The sequence below is a fragment of the Ornithorhynchus anatinus genome, chromosome 4 (assembly GCF_004115215.2).
Source record: "Ornithorhynchus anatinus isolate Pmale09 chromosome 4, mOrnAna1.pri.v4, whole genome shotgun sequence".
Taxonomy (NCBI): Eukaryota; Metazoa; Chordata; class Mammalia; order Monotremata; family Ornithorhynchidae; genus Ornithorhynchus; species Ornithorhynchus anatinus.
This window is the reverse complement of record NC_041731.1, coordinates 134,719,401-134,737,892: the sequence shown is the minus strand read 5'-3', so window position 1 is coordinate 134,737,892 and position 18,492 is coordinate 134,719,401. Positions and strand designations below refer to the sequence as shown.

Here is an 18,492-nt window from a genome sequence, read left to right as displayed (position 1 = left end):
TACTCCAACCCAGCCCACACACTGCGCTTCTCTAATGCCAACTTTCTCACTGTGCCTCCATCTTATCTATCTCACCACCGACCTCTCGCCCACGCCTACCTCTGGCTGGAACGTCCTCCCTCATATCCGACAGACAATGACTCTCCCCTTCTTCAAAGCCTCATTGAAAGCCCATCTCCTCCAGGAGGCCTTCCCGGACTAAGCCCCGCTTTTCCTCATCTCCCATTCCCTTCTGCATTGCCCTGACTTGCTCCCTTCATTCACCCCCTTCCCAGCCCCACAGCAGTAATGTACACACTGTAATGTATTCTTATATTTTCATGTCTGTCTCTCTCTCTAGACTGTGAACGCATTGTGGGCAAAGAATGTATCCATTTATTGTTATATTGTACTCTCCCAAGCACTTACTATGGTGCTCTGCACACATGGCTCAGTAGAAAGAGCCTGGGCTTCGGAATCAGAGGTCGTGGTTTCGACTCCCGGCTCTGCCACTTGTCAGCTGTGTAAGCAGCGTGGCTCACTGGAAAGAGCACGGGCTTTGGAGTCAGAGGTCATGGGTTCGAACCCCGGCTCTACCACTTGTCATCTGTGTGACTTTGGGCAAGTCACTTAACTTCTCGGTGCCTCAGTTACCTCATCTGTAAAATGGGGATTAAGACTGTGAGCCCCACGTGGGACAACCTGATTCCCCTGTGTCTACCCCAGCGCTTAGAACAGTGCTCGGCACATAGTAAGCGCTTAACAAATACCAACATTATTATTATTTATTAAGTTACTTAATTTCTCTGTGCCTCAGTTACCTCATCTGTAAAATGGGGATTAACTGTGAGCCTCACGTGGGACAATCTGATTACCCTGTATCTCCCCCAGTGCTTAGAACAGTTCTCTGCACATAGTAAGCACTTAACAAATGCCAACATTATTATTATTAATCAATACAATTATTTGACACCGACTTCCTTTTTGCAGCCTTAGCATCAATTAATCAGTCAAGATTATTGACTGAGCACCTACTGAGTACAAAGCCCTGTACTGAGCATTTGGAAGAGGACAATAGAGCTGGTAGACATGATTCCTGCCTTCAAGGAGCTTACAGTCTAATAATATAATAATAATTGTGGTATTTGTTAAGCACTTACTATGTGCCAAGCACTGTAATAGCACTGGGGTAGATTCAAGATAATTAGATCCCATTCTGCAGATCAGAGAACTGAGGCTCAGAGAAGTGATATGACTTGCCCAAGGTCACACAACAGGTATGTGGTGAAGCTGGGATTAGAATTCATGTCCTCTGACTCCCAGCCCCAGGCTTTTTCCTCTAGGCCATGCTGCTTCCCATAATGGGGGAAGGCTAACTTCCCATGATGGAACGCTGGCTGTAGATAGGATACACCTACCAGGAAAATAATCAAAGCTGGGATTGATTGATTGATTGATTGATTGATTGATTGATTGATTTTGCTGCCCAGTTGCTAAAAGCATGGCACAGGCAGGCCCCAAGCTTTGGATTTGCCACTAATTGAGACTTGCAAATTGTCTTCTTAGTTTCTTAGGTTCTTTTTCAATGTCATGAACTTGAACACGTGGATCAAGGATAAGTGGAGTCAGCTATATGATTTCATGTTTGTAAAACAGCACTGGATTGATCCATTGTTAAAGTAAGTAACACTTGAGCACATTTGATTGTCGAAGTTGTCCTGTCATAATGACCAAGATATTTTGAAAATGTTTAGCTTTTGGCAACACTCCCTTTCCTTGCTGCTCTAAGGAGATGGGTGATTCACATGAGAGGGCCTGTTTGGATTGTCCTTTTCCTTTTGAGGCACCAGAGATCCCCCTCTAGACTGTAAGCTTATTATCAATAATAATAGTAATATCTATACTCACTCCCTTGGTGAACTCATTCACTCCCACGGCTTCAACTATCATCTCTACACAGATGACACCCAAATCTACATTTCCTCCCCTGTTCTCCCTCCCTCCCTCCAGGCTCGTATCTCCTCCTGCCTTCGGGACATCTCCACCCAGATGTCCGCCCGCCACCTAAAACTCAACATGTCCAAGACAGAACTCCTTATCTTCCCTCCCAAACCCTGTCCTCTCCTTGACTTTCCCGTCGCTGTGGACGGCACAACCATCCTTCCCGTCTCACAAGCCCGCAACCTCGGTGTCATCCTTGACTCTGCTCTCTCATTCACCCCACACATCCGATCTGTCACCAAAACCTGCCGATCTCACCTTCACAACATCGCCAAGATCCGCCCTTTCCTCTCCATCCAAACCGCTACCTTGTTGTTAAAATGTCTCATCATATCCTGACTAGATTACTGCATCAGCCTCCTTTCTGATCTCCCATCCTCCCGTCTCTGCCCGCTACAGTCTATACTTCACTCTGCTGCCCAGATTATCTTTCTTCAGAAACGCTGAGGGCGTTTCTCCTCAAAAATCTCCAGTGGTTGCCTGTCAACCTTCTCATGAAGCAAAAACTCCTCACTCTTGGCTTCAAAGCCATCCATCCCCCTGCCCCTCCAACCTCACCTCCCTTCTCTCCTTCTTCAGTCCAGCCACACACTCTGCTCCTCTGGTGCCGCTAACCTCCTCACTGGCCTCGTTCTCACCTGTCCCACCTTCGACACCTGGCCCACATCCTACCTCTGACCTGGAATGCCCTTCTTCCTCACATCCTCCAAACTAACTCTCTTCCCCCCTTCAAAGCCCTACTGAGAGCTCACCTCCTCCAAGAGGCCTTCCCAGACTGAGTTCCCCTTTTCCTCTGCTCCTTCTCCCCTCCCCATCGCCCCAACTCCCTCCCTCTGCTCTACCCCTTTCCCTGCCCCACAGCACTTGTGTATATTTGTACATATTTATTATTCTATTCATTGTATGAATGATGTGTCTATATCTATAATTCTGTTTACCTATTTTGATGCTATTGATGCCTGTCTACTTGTTTTGTTTTGTTGTCTGTCTTCCCCTTCTAGACTGTGAGCCCGTTGTTGGGTAGGGATTGTCTCTATCTGTTGCCGAATTGTACTTTCCAAGTGCTTAGTACAGTGCTCTGAGCACAGTAAGCCCTCAATAAATACGAATGAATATTTGAGTGCTCACTCTGTATCAGGCACTGTACTGAGAGCTGGAGTGGATACAAGCAAATGGGGTTGGACACAGTCCCTGGCCCATGTGAGGCTCACAGTTTCAATCCCCATTTTACAGATGCGGGAACTGAAGCCCAGAGAAGTGAAGTAATTTGCCCAAGGTCACCCAGCGGACAAGGGGCAGACAGGATTAGAATCTATGACCTTCTGACTCCCAGGTCCAGACTCTATATCTACCGACTCTGTTATACTGTCCTCTCCCAAGTATTTAGTACAGTGCTCTGCACACAGTAAGCGCTCAATAAATACGATTGGTTGATTGACCGATCCATACTATAATTATTATTATTCTCTTTTGTTTTAAGATGGCAACCAAAAGTCCAACAACTAATTCACTACCTGGATGAGGTATTGGCTAATCGCCATGTGTCGCTGAAGACCTCAAAGGTAACGAAGCCCAAAGAGTTCAATTTGACGGTCCCGAGGCCCCGGGGTTTACCCGTCCCTCAGCCAATCCCACAGCAGAAAAAGCCTCGTCCGGTGAGTAGACCACCTTTTTTTAAAAAATGGTATTTGTTAAGTACTTTGTGCCAGGGACTGTACAAAAAACTGGGGCAGATACCAGCTAATCAAGTTGGACAAAGTTCCTGTTCCACATGGGGCTCATGGTCTTATTCCCCATTTTACAGATGAGGAAACTGAGGCACAGAGAGTAATAATAATGCTGATGGTGTTTGTTAAGCACTATCTATATGCCAAGCACTGTTCTAAGCCATGGGGAAGGTAATCAGGTTGTCCCACATGGGACTCACAGTCTTAATCCTCATTTTACAAATGAGGTAACTGAGGCACAGAGAAGTGAAGTGACTTGCCCGAAGTCACACAGCTGACAAGCGACAGATGCGGGATTAGAACCCACGACCTCTGACTCCCAAGCCCGGGCTCTTTCCACTAACTTGCCCAAGGACACCCTGCAGACAAGTGGCGGAGCTGGGGTGAGAACCCAGGTCCTTCTGACTCCCCGGCCACTAGGCCACGCTGCTTTTCACTGGCTTCTCATGCTTGCATAATAAAGAGGAACGGGAGTTCGATGGCTTCATGAGAATAAATGGCTTCCAACAGCTGATTGAATTTGTTTCTTGGTTGTTTCCTGGATTATCTTGAGCCTGAGGGACTAAGGGCAGGGGGTGGTGGGCTGGCAGGGTCCAGCAGGGATACGACCATGAACCCCATGTGGAACAGGGACTTTGTCCAACTTGATTAGCTGGTATTAGAGAAGCAGCGTGGCTCAGTGGAAAGAGCATGGGCTTTGGAGTCAGAGGTCATGGGTTCGAATACCGGCTCTGTCACTTGTCAGCTGTGTGACTGTGGGCGAGTCACTTAACTTCTCTGTGCCTCAGTTCCCTCGTCTGTAAAATGGGGATGAAGACTGTGAGCCCCACGTGGGACAACCTGATTCCCCTGTGTCTACCCCAGCACTTAGAACAGTGCTCTGCACATAGTAAGCGCTTAACAAATACCAACATTATATTACCTGGGAGACCAAAGGCTGAATTGCAGGATAAATAGGAGATGGCTGTGATGAGACCAAAAATTATGTCATTTCAGGGACTCAAAAGGGGGAAAAGAGTGTGCAAGAAGTAGGAAAGGTGTAGGAAGAAGAAGGGATGGGGAGAGGGAACATAGAATAGAGAAAAATGGTAATACTAATGATAATTAATAATAATATTTGTTAAGCACTTACTGTGCGCCGAGCCCTATATATATATCTATCTGTTACTGATTTGTACATTCCAAGTGCTTAGTACAGTGCTCTGCACATAGCAAGCGCTCAATAAATACTATTGAATGAATGAATTAATTAATATGAAACACTGGGGTAGATTCAAGTTTATCGGGCCAGACACAGTCCCTGTCTCGTATGGACCTACCATCCATACGTAGGGTGGGAGAACAGGTATTGGATCCCCATATTACTGATGAGGAAGCTGAGGCCCAGAGAAGTGAAGTGACTTGACCAGGGTCACCCAGCAGGCAAGTGGCAGAGCCAGGATTATAACCTAGGTCCTCTGACTTCAAGGCCGGTGCTCTGTTCACTAGACCATTCTGCTTCAGTTTGTCTGGTAGAGCTCCGAGGGGTGTGAATTTCTCTCTGTCTCTTATCTTTGACTCCTGAAGTGTGTTTATCTGGAGGGCGGGTGCGTGTATGTGCGTGTATGACTGGTTGTCTGGTTCTATTTCCTGAGTTTTCCTCTCCCCTCCCCCTCTTCTTCATTTTGTCCCTCCTCACGGCCTCTCCTCCCTTTGGCCCCCTCCCCCTACTTCAACCAGTTCTCCCCATTCCCCATTCCTACTCCTCTACCTTCCTGAAATCCCCGGAGCTGAGGATGTCTCACTCTGAAGGGGGGAAAACTGGATCGCTTTAACGACCCACTCCCAGCCCCGTTACATCGCATCTCTGTTCCTGATGCGAAGCTTGGGATCCTGCCAGCGTGGCGGGATTCAACGGACCGAAAGCTGGACTTGTGGATAGCAGAATGTGGCTATCGTCGCTGTACTCTCCCTTCACCCCTTTACGAGGAGCTTAGTGATTAGAACTAGGGGATGCTCGCTGAGATGATTTTCTCTTGGGGCCGATTGGATGGGGAGTTGGCTGGATCTCAGAGAGCAGCCCCGGGACCAGATTCTTGGAACCCAAACGCTCCAACCCAGTGCCAACAGAGGGGCGAATAATGCAACCGTCAGCCGGGAATTTCTGCAGTTCTCGGAAGGGAAGAATTTGACACTAATGCTCCCGTGTGTATTGTGGTTATTTGTGGAGGGCAGGGTTGGCAGGATCATCTCGAACTGCTATTTTTCTTCTCGGTCTAATGGATGGACTGACTTGGGCCCTGCTCCGCGCGCCTCCCACCTCACAGCCAACCCCTTGGAAAATGGCTCCATTTCCAGGCTGGCCCAGAGTCTGAACCATCCGGGGCTTTCACTCTCATCCGGCCCTCTGGACTGTAAGCTCGTCAGGGGCGGGGAACATGTCTGCTAATTCTGTTGTGTTGTTCCCTCCTGATCATTTAGTACAATGCTCTGCACATAACAAATGCTCAATAAATGCCATTGATTGACTGAGTGATGAATTAATCACTGTCAAGGGAAGGTCAGCAAGACCCCATCTTCAAAGCCCTTCTGAAGTCGTGTCTCAATCAGTCATATTTATTGAGCGCTTACTGTGTGCAAAGCAGTGTACTAAGTGCTTGGGAGAGTTCAATATAACAATAAGCAGACTCATTCCCTGCCCAAATCGAGCTTAGAGTAGAGCGGGAGACAGACATTAATATGAATCAGTAAATTACAGATGTGAACGTGAGTGCTGTGGGGCTGGGAGGGGGGATGAATAACAGGAGCAAGTCAGTGCGATGCAGAAGGAACGGAGTGGGAGAAAAGGAAAGGAGGGCTTAGTCAGGGAAGTCCTCTTGGAGGAGATGTGCCTTTAATAAGGCTTTGAAACAGGGGAGAGTAGTTTGTTGGATTTGAGGAGGGAGGACATTCTAGGCCAGAGGCAGGATGTGGGTGAGGGGTCGGTGACAAGATAGACGAGATCGAGGCACAGTGAGATTAGCATTCGAGGAATGAAATGTGCAGGCTGGGTTGTAGTAGGAGAGGAGTGAGGTGATATAGGAGGGGGAAGGTGATTGACTGCTTTAAAGCCGGTGGTGAGGAGTTTCTGTTTGATGCGGAGGTGGATGCGCAACCACTGGAGTTTCTTGAGGAGTGGGGAAACCTGGCCTGAATGTTCTATATCTTCATTACGTCTCTCCACCTGTAATTGATTTTAGCGCCTGTCCTGCCAGATCAGGAATTCCGTAAGGTGTCATATCTACGGACACGACTGTACTTTCCCAGGTGCTTAGTACAGTGATCAGACAGTAGATACTCAATAAATACTGCTGATTCATGGCACTGGATGAAGCTAGGCCTGTAACTGCCCTCTAAGGAGGTAACCTCAGCTCTGCCACAGTGCAGACTTTTCCCAAGCGTTCTGCCTAGAATGCTCCTGGGGGATTGAGAAACGTTCATCCAGTAGCGTGAATCAGTTTCCTTTTGGAGTGCCACAGTGTCAGAGGAAACAGTTCTGTGCCGGCACGCAGCGTCAGTGTGAAAATGTTTGTAACCGTTGATGCGGCGTTGGAGAAAATTGAGCATGTACACGACAGCAGACACGATGCATTTGGCAGTGCGTTTCCCTTAATACTAGATTCTGCGAGGACGCCCCCTTCTCGTATTTTCACATAGCTGGGTGTGCTCTACTGCAGTTTCTGTAAGCTCACTGTGGGCAGGGAATGTGTCTGCTAACTCAGTTATATTGTATTCTCCCAAGTGGTTAATAGAGTGCTCTGCACAGAGTAAGCACAGTGGAAAGAGCATGGGCTTAGGAGTCAGAGGTCATGGATTTGAATCCCAGCTCTGCCACTTGTCAGCTGTGTGACTATGGGCAAGTCACTTAACTTCTCTGGGCCTCAGTTACCTCATCTGTAAAATGGGGATGAAGACTGTGAGCCCTCTGTGGGACAACTGATTACCCTGTATCTACCCCAGCGCTTAGAACAGTGCTCTGCACATAGTAAGCACTTAATACCAACATTTTGATTAGACTGTAAGCCCGTCATTGGGCAGGGATCGTCTCTCTGTTGCCGAATTGTATATTCCAAGTGCTTAGTACAGTCCTCTGCACATAGTAAGCACTCAATAAATACTATTGAATGAATGAATAAATGCCATTGATTGACTAAATGATTCCTCCAGACCACTAGACTGTAAGCTCCTCAAGGGCAGGGTCTTGTCTTCTAGATGTAGCATTCCCTCCCCAAACATCTTGAACTGGGCCCTCTTGACCATGCCCCAGGTGGATCGTACCCTGGGATGACTGTACCCCAGGCTCGGGTCTCAGATTCTATGGGCAAGCCGAGGTCTAGCCCTTCCTATGGGCACACTGTGCCTGATGAGTTAAATAAATATTGATTAATTCTGATTATTATTATTATTAATAATGTACTTGTAAAGCACTTACTGTGTGTTCAGCGCTGTTGGAAGAGCTGGAGTAGATCCAAGGCAATCAGGTAGGACATAGTCCCTGTCCCACATGGGGCTCACAGTCTTAATCCCCATTTTACAGAAGTGGAAACTGGCACCCAGAGAAGGGAAGTGACTTGCCCAAGGTCACACAGCAGACAAATGGCAGAGCCAGGATGAGAACCCAGTTCCTGCTCATTCCCGGGCCTGGGCTCTATCCACTAGGCTATGCTGCTTCCCACTGACCGCAAGTGTATATCGCCTTGACATTAATGGCTGCACGTTTTCAGTTTTTAATATGAATCCCTCTGTGCTCCAACCTAGGTCCCTCCGAGCACATACAAGCAGCCCAAGGAAGTGCAGCTCCTGGAAGAAAAGAAGTTTAAAAACCGTCGCGAGGCCGAGGTAAGTGCCATTTGAGATAGTCTTCCACCAGAAGCAGCCGTCCGATTTGCGGTGCCCAATTCCAGTCAAGCCCTCTCTGCCCACGGCGGTCACCCGAGGGGGTCCCGGGCCTGGCTACCTGCCCAGCGGCCCCCGGGGGAGCCTCTCGTGTAGGTGAACTCCACCCCTCAGCAGGGAGAGCCAAAAGACCATTATTCATATTTATATTTATATTTATATTGAGAAGCAGCATGGCTCAGTGGAAAGAGCCTGGGCTTTGGAGTCAGAGGTCATGGGTTCGAATCCCAGATCTGCCATTTTTCGGCTGTGTGACTGTGGGCAAGTCACTTAACTTCTCTGTGCCTCAGTTACCTCATCTGTAAAATGGGATTAAGACTGTGAGCCCCACGTGGGACAACCTGATTCCCCTGTGTCTCCCCCAGCGCTTAGAACAGTGCTCTGCACATAGTAAGCGCTTAACAAATACCCACATTATTATATTTATATTCATTCATTCATTCACTAGCATTTATTGAGCGCTTACTATGTGCAGAGCACTGTACTAAGCACTTGGAATGTACAATTCGGCAACAGATAGAGACAATCCCTGCCCAACGGCGGGCTCACAGTCTAAACGGGGGAGACAGACAACAAAGCAAAACAGAACAAAACAAAACAAGACAACATCATCATGATAAATAGAATCATGGAGATATACACCTCATTGACAAAATAAATAGTGTAATAAATAGATATACAAATAAGCACAGTGCTGAGGGGAAGGGAAGGGGGAAGAGCAGAGGGCGGGGGGGTGGGGAATGGGGAGGAAGAGCAAAGGGAAAGGGGAGCTCCATCTGGGAAGGCCTCCTGGAGGAGGTGAGCTCTCAGTAGGGCTTTGAAGAGGGGAAGAGAGTTAGTTTGGAGAATGTGAGGAGGGAGGGCATTCCAGGACAGCAGTAGGACGTAGGCCAGGGATTGACGACGGGACAGGCACAAACGGGGGACCATGAGGAGGTGAGCGGCAGAGGAGCAGAGTGTACGGGGTGGGCAATAGAAGGAGAGAAGGGAGATGAAGTAGGAGGGGGCAAGGTGATGGAGAGCCTTGAAGCCAAGTGTGAGGAGTTTTTGTTTCGTGGGAAGGTTGATAGGCAACCACTGGAGGATTTTGAGGAGGGGAGTGACATGCCCAGGGGGTTTCTGTAGAAAGATGATCTGGGCAGTGGAATGAAGATTAGACTGGAGCGGGGAGAGACAGGAGGATGGGAGATCAGAGAGAAGGCTGACACAATAATCCAGTTGGGATATTATAAGAGCTTGTACCCGCAAAGTAGCAGTTTGGATGGAGAGGAAAGGGCGGATCATAGCGATATTGTGAAGGTGGGACCGGCAGGTGTCGGTGACGGATTGGATGTTTGGGGTGAATGAGAGAGCTGAGTCAATGATGACGCCGAGGTTGCGGGCCTGTGAGATGGGAAGGATGATCGTGCCGTCCACAGTGACTGGGGAAGTCAGGGAGAGGACAGGATTTGGGAGGGAAGATAAGGAGCTCAGTTTTAGACATGTTGAGTTTTAAGTGGCGGGCAGACAGCAGGCGGAGACGTCCTGGAGGCGGGAGGAGATACGAGCCTGAAGGGAGGGGGAGAGAACAGGGGAGGAGGTGGAGATTTGGGTGTCATCTGCGTAGAGATGATAGTTGAAGCCGTGGGAGCGAATGAGTTCACCAAGGGAGTGAGTATGTCTGTTACCCCCTCTAGACTATAAACTGGTTGTGGGCAGGGAATATGTCTGATAATTATTGTATTGTACTCTCCCAAGCACTTCTTACAGTGCTCTGGACACAGTATGCACTCAATAAAAACACGGGCTTGGGAGTCAAAAGGTCATGGGTTCTAATCGTGGCTCCGCCACTTGTCTGTGTAACCTTGGGGAAGTCACTTCACTACTCTGTGCCTCAGTTCCCTCATCTGAAAAATGGGAATTGAGATTGTGAGCCCCACGTGGGAGAAGGACTGTATCCAACATGATCAGCTTGTATGCACCCCAGCGCGTAGTAATAATAATAATAATAATGTTGGTATTTGTTAAGCGCTTACTGTGTGCCAAGCACTGTTCTAAGCACTGGGGTAGATACAGGGTCAGAAGGTTGTCCCTCGAGAGGCTCACAGTCTTCACCCCCATTTTACAGATGAGGTAACTGAGGCACAGAGAAGTTAAGAGACTTGCCCACAGCCACACAGCTGACAAGTGGCAGAGCTGGGATTCGAACCCATGACCTCTGACTCCCAAGCCCGGGCTCTTTCCACTGAGCCATGCTGCTTCTTGGTACAGAGTCTGGCACATAGTAATCAAGGAACAGTGAGTAGTTTGGCATTAGAGGACTGAAATGTGTGGGCTGGATTGTAGTAGAAAAGCAGGGGAGTAAGGCCCCCTAACTGGGGGGGGGGTCCCTCAAGGTTCAGTTCTTGGTCCCCTTCTCTTCTCCATCTGCACTCATTCCCTTGGAGGACTCATTTGCTCCTGAGGCTCTACACAGATGACACCCAAATCTACATCTCCTCCCCTGATCTACCTCCTTCTCTCCAGTCTCGCATCTCCTCCTGCCTTCAAGACATCTTTACGTGAGCATCCTCCCATCACCTCAAACTTAACATGTCCCAAACAGAGCTCCTTATCTTTCCACCCAACCCCTGTTCTCTCCCGGACTTTCCCGCCACTGTAGATGGCACCACCATCCTTCCCGTCTCACAGACCTTTAACTTTGGTGTTATCTTTGACTCCTCTCTCTCATATTCACACTTATTCAATCCATCACCAAATCGTGCCAGTCCCACCTTCACAACATGGCTAAAATCCACCCTTTCGTCTCCATCCAAACTGCTAGCACGTTAATACAATCACTGCTCCTCTCCCGCCTGGATTACTGCATCAGCCTCCTTGCTGACCTCCCCACCTCCTGTCTCTCCCCACTCCAGTCCATACTTCAGTATGCTGCCCAGATTATCTTTTTACAGAAACGGTCAGAACATGTCACTCCGCTCCTCAAATATCTCCAGTAGCTGCCTATCAACCTCTGCGTCAAACAAAAACTCCTCACCATTGGTTTTAAAGCTCTCCAACCCTTTGCCCCTTCTTACCTCACCTCCTTTCTCTCCTTCTACATCCTCACCTCCTTTCTCTCCTTCTACTTCCTGCCCTCACACTCGGCTCCTCTGGTGCCGCTAACCTTCTCACTGTGCTTCCATCTCGCCTGTCTTGCTGCCGACCCCTGGCCTAATTCCTGCCTCTGGCCTGGAGGAATGCCTCCCCTCCTCAAATCCCCCAGACAAATACTCTCCCCTCCTCCAAAGCCTTCCTGAAGGCCCATCTCCTCCAGGAGTCATTCCCAGAGTAAGCCCCACTTTTCCTCATCTCCCACTCCCTTCTGCGTCACCCCGACTTGCCCTTTGATCTCCCCCGTCTCCCTGCCCCACAGCACTTATGTATATATCTGTCATTTTATTTATTTATGTTGATATCTGTCTATTTGTATTGACATCTCTCTCCCCGCCTCTAGACTGTGAGCTCACCGTGGACACGGATTGTCACTCTTTATTGCTATATTGTACTTTCCCAAGCACTCAGTACAGTGTTCTGCGTATAGTAAACATTCAATCAATAAAACTGAATGAACGAATAGGAGGGTGAGGTGATTGAATGTCTTAAAGCCAATGGGAAGGAATTTCTGCTTGATGTGGAAGTGGATGGGCAACCACTGGAATTTCTTGAGCTGTGGGGAAACATGGACTGGACTGTTTTGTAGAAAAATGATCCTGGCAGCAGAGTAAAGTATGAAGTGGGGAGAGACAGGAGGCGGGGAGGTCAGCAAGGAGGCTGATGCAATAATCAAGGCAGGATAGGATAAATGCTTGGATTAACATGGTAGTAGATTGTATAGAGAGGAAAGGGTGGATTTTAGGGATGTTGTGAAGGTTGAACTGACAGGATTAAGTGATATACTGAATATGTGAGCCAAGTGAGAGAGATGAGTCCGAGGATAACTCCGAGCTTACAAGCCTGTGAGACGGGGAGGATGGTGGTGCTGTCTGCAGTGATGGGGAAGTCATGGGGAGGTCAGGGTTTGGATTGGAAGAAAAGGAGTTCTGTGATGGATGCATGGAGTTTGAGGTGTCAGCGGGACATCAAGTAGAAATGTCCTGAAGGTAGGAGGAAATGTGACTTGAGAGGAGAAGGGTCAGGGTTGGAAATGTAAATGATAATGTTGGTATCTGTTAAGCACTTACTATGTGCCGAGCACTGTTCTAAGCACTGGGGTAGATACAGGGTCATCGGGTTGCCTCACGTGAGGCTCACAGTCTTCATTCCTATTTTACAGATGAGGTAACTGAGGCACAAGAGAAGTTAAGTGACTTGCCCACAGTCACACAGCTGACAAGTGACAGAGCCGGGATTCGAACCAATGACCTCTGATTCCCAAGCCCGTGCACTTTCCACTGAGCCACGCTGCTTCAATGTGGCTCAATGTGGAAATGTGGGCATCATCTGCATAGAGTTGGTAGTTGAAGCCATGGGAGAGAACGAGTTCTCCAAGGGAGTGGATGTAAGGGGAGAACATAAGGGGACACAGAACTGAACCTTGAGGGACGCTCATAGTTAGGGGGTGGGAGCTAAAGGTGGAGCCTACAAAAGAGACTGTGAATGAGCGACCGGAGAGAAAGGAGGAGAAGCAAGAGAGGACAGTGAAGCCAAGGTTAGGTAATGATTCGAGGAGAAGGGAGTGGTCAACAGTGTCAGAGGCAGCCGAGAGGTCAAGGAGGATTAGGATGGAGTAGAGGTCATTGGATTTGACAAGAAGGAGATCATTTGTGTCCATTTAGAGTCCAGTTCCGTGAAGTGAAGGGGATGGGATCCAGATTGGAGGGGATCAGGAGAGAAGCAGCATGACTGAGTGGAAAGAGCCCAGGCTTGGGAGCCAGAGGTCATGGGTTCGAATCCCGGCTCTGCCACTTGTCAGCTGTGTGACTGTGGGCAAGTCACTTCACTTCCCTGTGCCTCAGTTCTCTCATCTGTAAAATGGGGATTAAAACTGTGAGCCTCACGTGGGGCAACCTGGTTACCCTGTATAATAATAATAATAATGTTGGTATTTGTTAAGCACTTACTATGTGCAGAGCACTGTTGTAAGCGCTGGGGTAGATACAGGGTAATCAGGTTGTCCCACGTGAGACTCACAGTTGATCCCCATTTTACAGATGAGGCACAGAGAAGTTAAGTGACTTGCCCACAGTCACACAGCTGACAAGTGGCAGAGCCGGGATTCGAACCCATGAACTCTGTATCTATCCCAGTGCTTAGAACAGAGAAGCAGCGTGGCTCAGTGGAAAGAGCATGGGCTTTGGAGTCAGGGCTCATGAGTTCGAATCCCAGCTCTGCCACTTGTCGACTGTGTGACTGTGGGCAAGTCACTTAACTTCTCCGTGCCTCAGTTCCCTCATCTGTAAAATGGGGATTAAGACTGTGAGCCCCACGTGGGACAACCTGATTCCCCTATGTCTACCCCAGCGCTTAGAACAGTGCTCGGCACATAGTAAGCGCTTAACAAATACCAACATTATTATTATTATTAGAACAGTGCTCTGCACATAGTAAGCGCTTAACAAATACCAACATTAGAAATGGAGGATAGGAAGAGTGAAGGTGTGAACAACTCACTCAAAAAGTTTGGGGAGGAATAGTAGGAGGGAGATGGGGCGATAACTGGTGGGAGCTGTGGGGTCATCACCAGAAGAAAAGAAGAATCCACAAGGGCCCAGAAGCAGCGTGGCTTAGTAGAAAGAGCCCAGGCTTGGGAATCAGAGGTCATGGGTTCTAATCCCGACTCTGCCACTTGTCTGCTATGTGACCTTGGGCAAGTCACTTCACTTCTCTGTGCCTCAGTTCCCTCATCTCTAAAATGGGGATTAAGACTGTGAGCCCCAAGTGGGACAACCTGATTACCTCCTATCTACCCCGGCGCTTAGAACAGTGCTTAACAAATGCCATCATTTTTTTTATCCCCATTTTATAGGTGAGGTGACTGAGGCACAGAGAAGTTAAGTGACTTGCCCAAGGTTATACAGCAGACAAGTGGCGGAGCCGGGATTAAAACCCAGGCCCTCTGACTCCCAAGCCTGGGCTCTTGCCACTAAATCACTCTCGAGGAGATAGAGGGCAGCCCATGAAGAGGAGCAGACACCAGTTCCCCCAACCAACCAATCCCGGAAGGACACGGGTGGAGAAAATGACCAAGAGCAGAACACTGGACCTGATGAAGGGTATCCATAACCGGGTAGATTGTCAAGGTCAGCACAATTCTCTTCGGTTGACATTGTCCCCGATTCATTCATTCATTCAGTTGTATTTATTGAGCGCTTACTGTGTGCAAACCACCGTACTAAGCGCGTCAGAGAGTGATCAGGACCCAGGTGACCCAGGACCCATAAGAGAAGCAGCGTGACTCAATGGAAGGAACACACGCTGGGGAGTCAGAGGTCATGGGTTCTATTCCCGGCTCCACCGCTTGTCAGCTGCGTGACTTCGGGCAAGTCACTTCACTTCTCTGAGCCTCAGTGACATCATCTGGAAAATGGGGGTGAAGACTATGAGCCCCACGTGGGACAATCTGATCACCTTGTATCCACCCCCCCTCCGGTGCTTAGAACAGTGCTTTGCACATAGTAAGTGCTTAACAAATACCACCATTGGTATTATTATAATAATAATAATAATGTTGGTATTTGTTAAGCGCTTACTATGTGCCGAGCACTGTTCTAAGCGCTGGGGTAGACACAGGGGGAATCAGGTTGTCCCACGTGGGGCTCACAGTCTTAATCCCCATTTTACAGATGAGGTAACTGAGGCACCGAGAAGTTAAGTGACTTGCCCAAAGTCACACAGCTGACAAGTGGTAGAGCCGGGGTTCGAACCCATGACCTCTGACTCCAAAGCCCGTGCTCTTTCCAGTGAGCCACGCTGCTTCTCTAATAATGTTGGTATTTGTTAAGCGCTTACTATGTGCAGAGCACTGTTCTAAGCGCTGGGGTAGACACAGGGGAATCAGGTTGTCCCATGTGGGGCTCACAGTCTTCATCCCCATTTTACAGATGAGGGAACTGAGGCACAGAGAAGTTAAGTGACTTGCCCACAGTCACACAGCTGACAAGTGGCAGAGGTGGGATTCGAACTCATGAGCCCTGACTCCAAAGCCCATGCTCTTTCCACTGCGCCACGTATTATGTGGCACCCCTCCTTGATGGGTGGGCAATAAAGCTGCCAATCCCTCCATCAGGGCACCTCCTCTTTGGAGCCCTGCAGCCCCCCCGCCCCACCACCCTCAGTGAAGGAATCGGCTTCCTGCCGCTTTCGACCTTCTTCCCCGTGTGGCTTTGCCCACTAGGGAGAACATCACCCCGGGGGCTAACAGAGAAGATGTGGTTTCAGGAGGGCTTGAAAAGTGGAGACAGTGATAATAATAATTATGGTATTTGTTAAGCACTTACTATGTGCCAGGCACTGTTCCAAGCACTGGGGTGGAATCTGATCAAGTTGGACACAGTCCCTGTGCCATATGGGGCTCACAGTCTTAATCCCCATTTTACAGATGAGGGAACCGAAGCCCCCAGAGAAGTTAAGTGACTTGCCCAAGGTCACACAGCAGACAAGTGTGCTCTTGTGGCTCAGTGGAAAGATCCCAGGCTTGGGAGTCAGAGGTCATGGATTCTAATCCTGGCTCTTCCACTTGTCAGCCGTGTGACTGTGGGTAAGTCACTTTAACTTCTCTGTGCCTCAGTTACCTCATCTGTAAAATGGGGATGAAGACTGTGAGCCTCACGAGAGACAACCCGATTGCCCTCTATCTCCCCCAGTGCTAAGAACAGTGCTCTGCACATAGTAAGCGCTTAACAAATACCAACATTATTATGTGGCAGAGCCAGGATAAGAACTCACGTGCTTATGATTCCCAGATCCATGCTCTATCCACTAGGCCATGCTGTTCCTCTAAAGACACATAATTGGCAGGACTCGAACCTGCGCAGGAACTCCAATGGATTTCTAGTACATCGCCTTAACCACTCGGCCATAGACCACTACTCTCCCACCTTCAAAGCATTATTAAAGTCACATCTTCCCCAAGAGCTCTTCCCCGATTAAGCCCTCTTTTCCTCAGCTCGCCCTCCCCTCAGCTCGCCCTCCCTTCTGTGTCGCCTGTGTGCTTGGATCTGTGACCTTTGGTCATTTGATATTCACCCCATCCTGAACCCCACAGCACTTGTATACATATCTTTAAATTACATATCTGAATTACTTATTTCTTCATCTTAATGTCTGTCTCCCCCTCTAGACTTTAATAATAAGTAATAATGATGGTATTTTTTAAGCGCTTACTGTGTGTCAAGCATTATTCTAATAATAATAATAATGTTGGTATTTGTTAAGCACTTACTATGTGCCGAGCACTGTTCGAAGCGCTGGGGTAGACACAGGGGAATCATGTTGTCCCACGTGGGGCTCACAGTCTTAATCCCCATTTTACAGATGAGGGAACTGAGGCACCGAGAAGTTAAGTGACTTGCCCAAAGTCACCCAGCTGACAAGTGGCAGAGCCGGGGTTCGAACCCATGACCTCTGACTCCAAAGCCCGTGCTCTTTCCAGTGAGCCACGCTGGGGCTCACAGTCTTAATCCCCATTTTACAGATGAGGTAACTGAGACAGAGAGAAGTTAAGCGGCTTCCCCAAGGTCACACTGCAGACAGGTGGCGGAGCTGGGATTAGAACCCACGTCCTCTGACTCCCAAGCCCAAGCTCTTTCCACTAAGCCATGCTGCTTTAAGGTCATTGTAGTCAGGGAATGTCTTTGCTAATTCTGTTGTTTTCTCCCAAATGCTTTCATTTATTCATTCATTCATTCATTCATTCATTCAATTGTATTTATTGTGTGCAGACCACTGTACTAAGCACAAAGTGCTCAATAAATACCATCAGTTGATTGATTGACATGAAGGGGGAAGGAGTTCCGGGCCAGAGGGAGGATTTGGAGGAGGGGTTGGTGGTAAGATAGACAAAGTTGAGGCCCAGTGAGTAGGTTGGTATTAGGGGAGTGAAATGAGAGATCAAAAAAGTGCGGTAGAAGGAGAAAAGTTGATTGAGTGCTTTAAAGCTGACGGTAAAGAGTTTCTGTTTGATGCCGAGGTGGATGGGAAACCACTGGAGGATGTTGAGGAGTGGAGTGTTGGGGACTGAACTTTTTTTAGAAAAACGATCCAGGAAGCAGAATGAGGTATGGACTGGAGAGGAGAGAGGCAAGAGGCACGGAGGTTAGCGCGGAGGCTGAGACAGCAGTCAAGGTGGGATAGGATAAATGCTTTGATCAGCAGCGTAGTAGTTTGAATGGAGAGTCAAGGGCAGATTTTAGAGACGTCATGAAGATAGAACTGTCAGAACTTCGGAAATGCTATGGATTGATTTGATTGGTTGGCAGATTAGAGATTTGGTTCTTTCACTGGAGCAATCTGGGTTCACAACTTTGCCAGGAAGATTCCGTAATAAGCCAGAAACCTGTCGTGTGATAAGGAATGGCGATCTCTAGCCCAGAGATGAGCAAAATCTTGCAGATGTACTAGCGTGAAGAACCCAAGCCAACTGAGGATCCACAAACAGAACGTTCTGTGAAAAAAGAAAGAAAGGCACCGTGTCCCTGGCCAAAGGAACCATCTCGTACACCAGCCTGAGCAGCGACAGCTCTAAATTAAAATTCCGGGTGCGGCTGGCAGGCCCGTCGTCAAGGGAAGGGATGGGGGAATTGTCAGCAGAGCGGAGCCAGTTGGGGACAGTGTTTGTGCCAGTTTTAAAATCCAGGTTTGGGGAGGACATAGGAGGACCCCCTCACAGAGAAATTTTTGCCAAGAGCTCCCA

The 18,492-nt window shown here is 48.6% G+C and overlaps 1 protein-coding gene across 2 annotated transcripts in view; it reads left to right on the top strand.

The window, feature by feature from the left end:
- CFAP99 (cilia and flagella associated protein 99) overlaps nucleotides 1–18,492 on the top strand; it is a 109,896-nt gene that overhangs the window by 42,652 nt on the left and 48,752 nt on the right. For both annotated transcript variants that reach the window (XM_029062119.2, XM_029062120.2), the window contains 3 exons: nucleotides 1,546–1,658; nucleotides 3,461–3,635; nucleotides 8,484–8,564. In XM_029062119.2, the coding sequence (XP_028917952.1) occupies nucleotides 1,546–1,658; nucleotides 3,461–3,635; nucleotides 8,484–8,564 (369 nt within the window). The remainder of the gene's footprint in view (nucleotides 1–1,545; nucleotides 1,659–3,460; nucleotides 3,636–8,483; nucleotides 8,565–18,492) is intronic.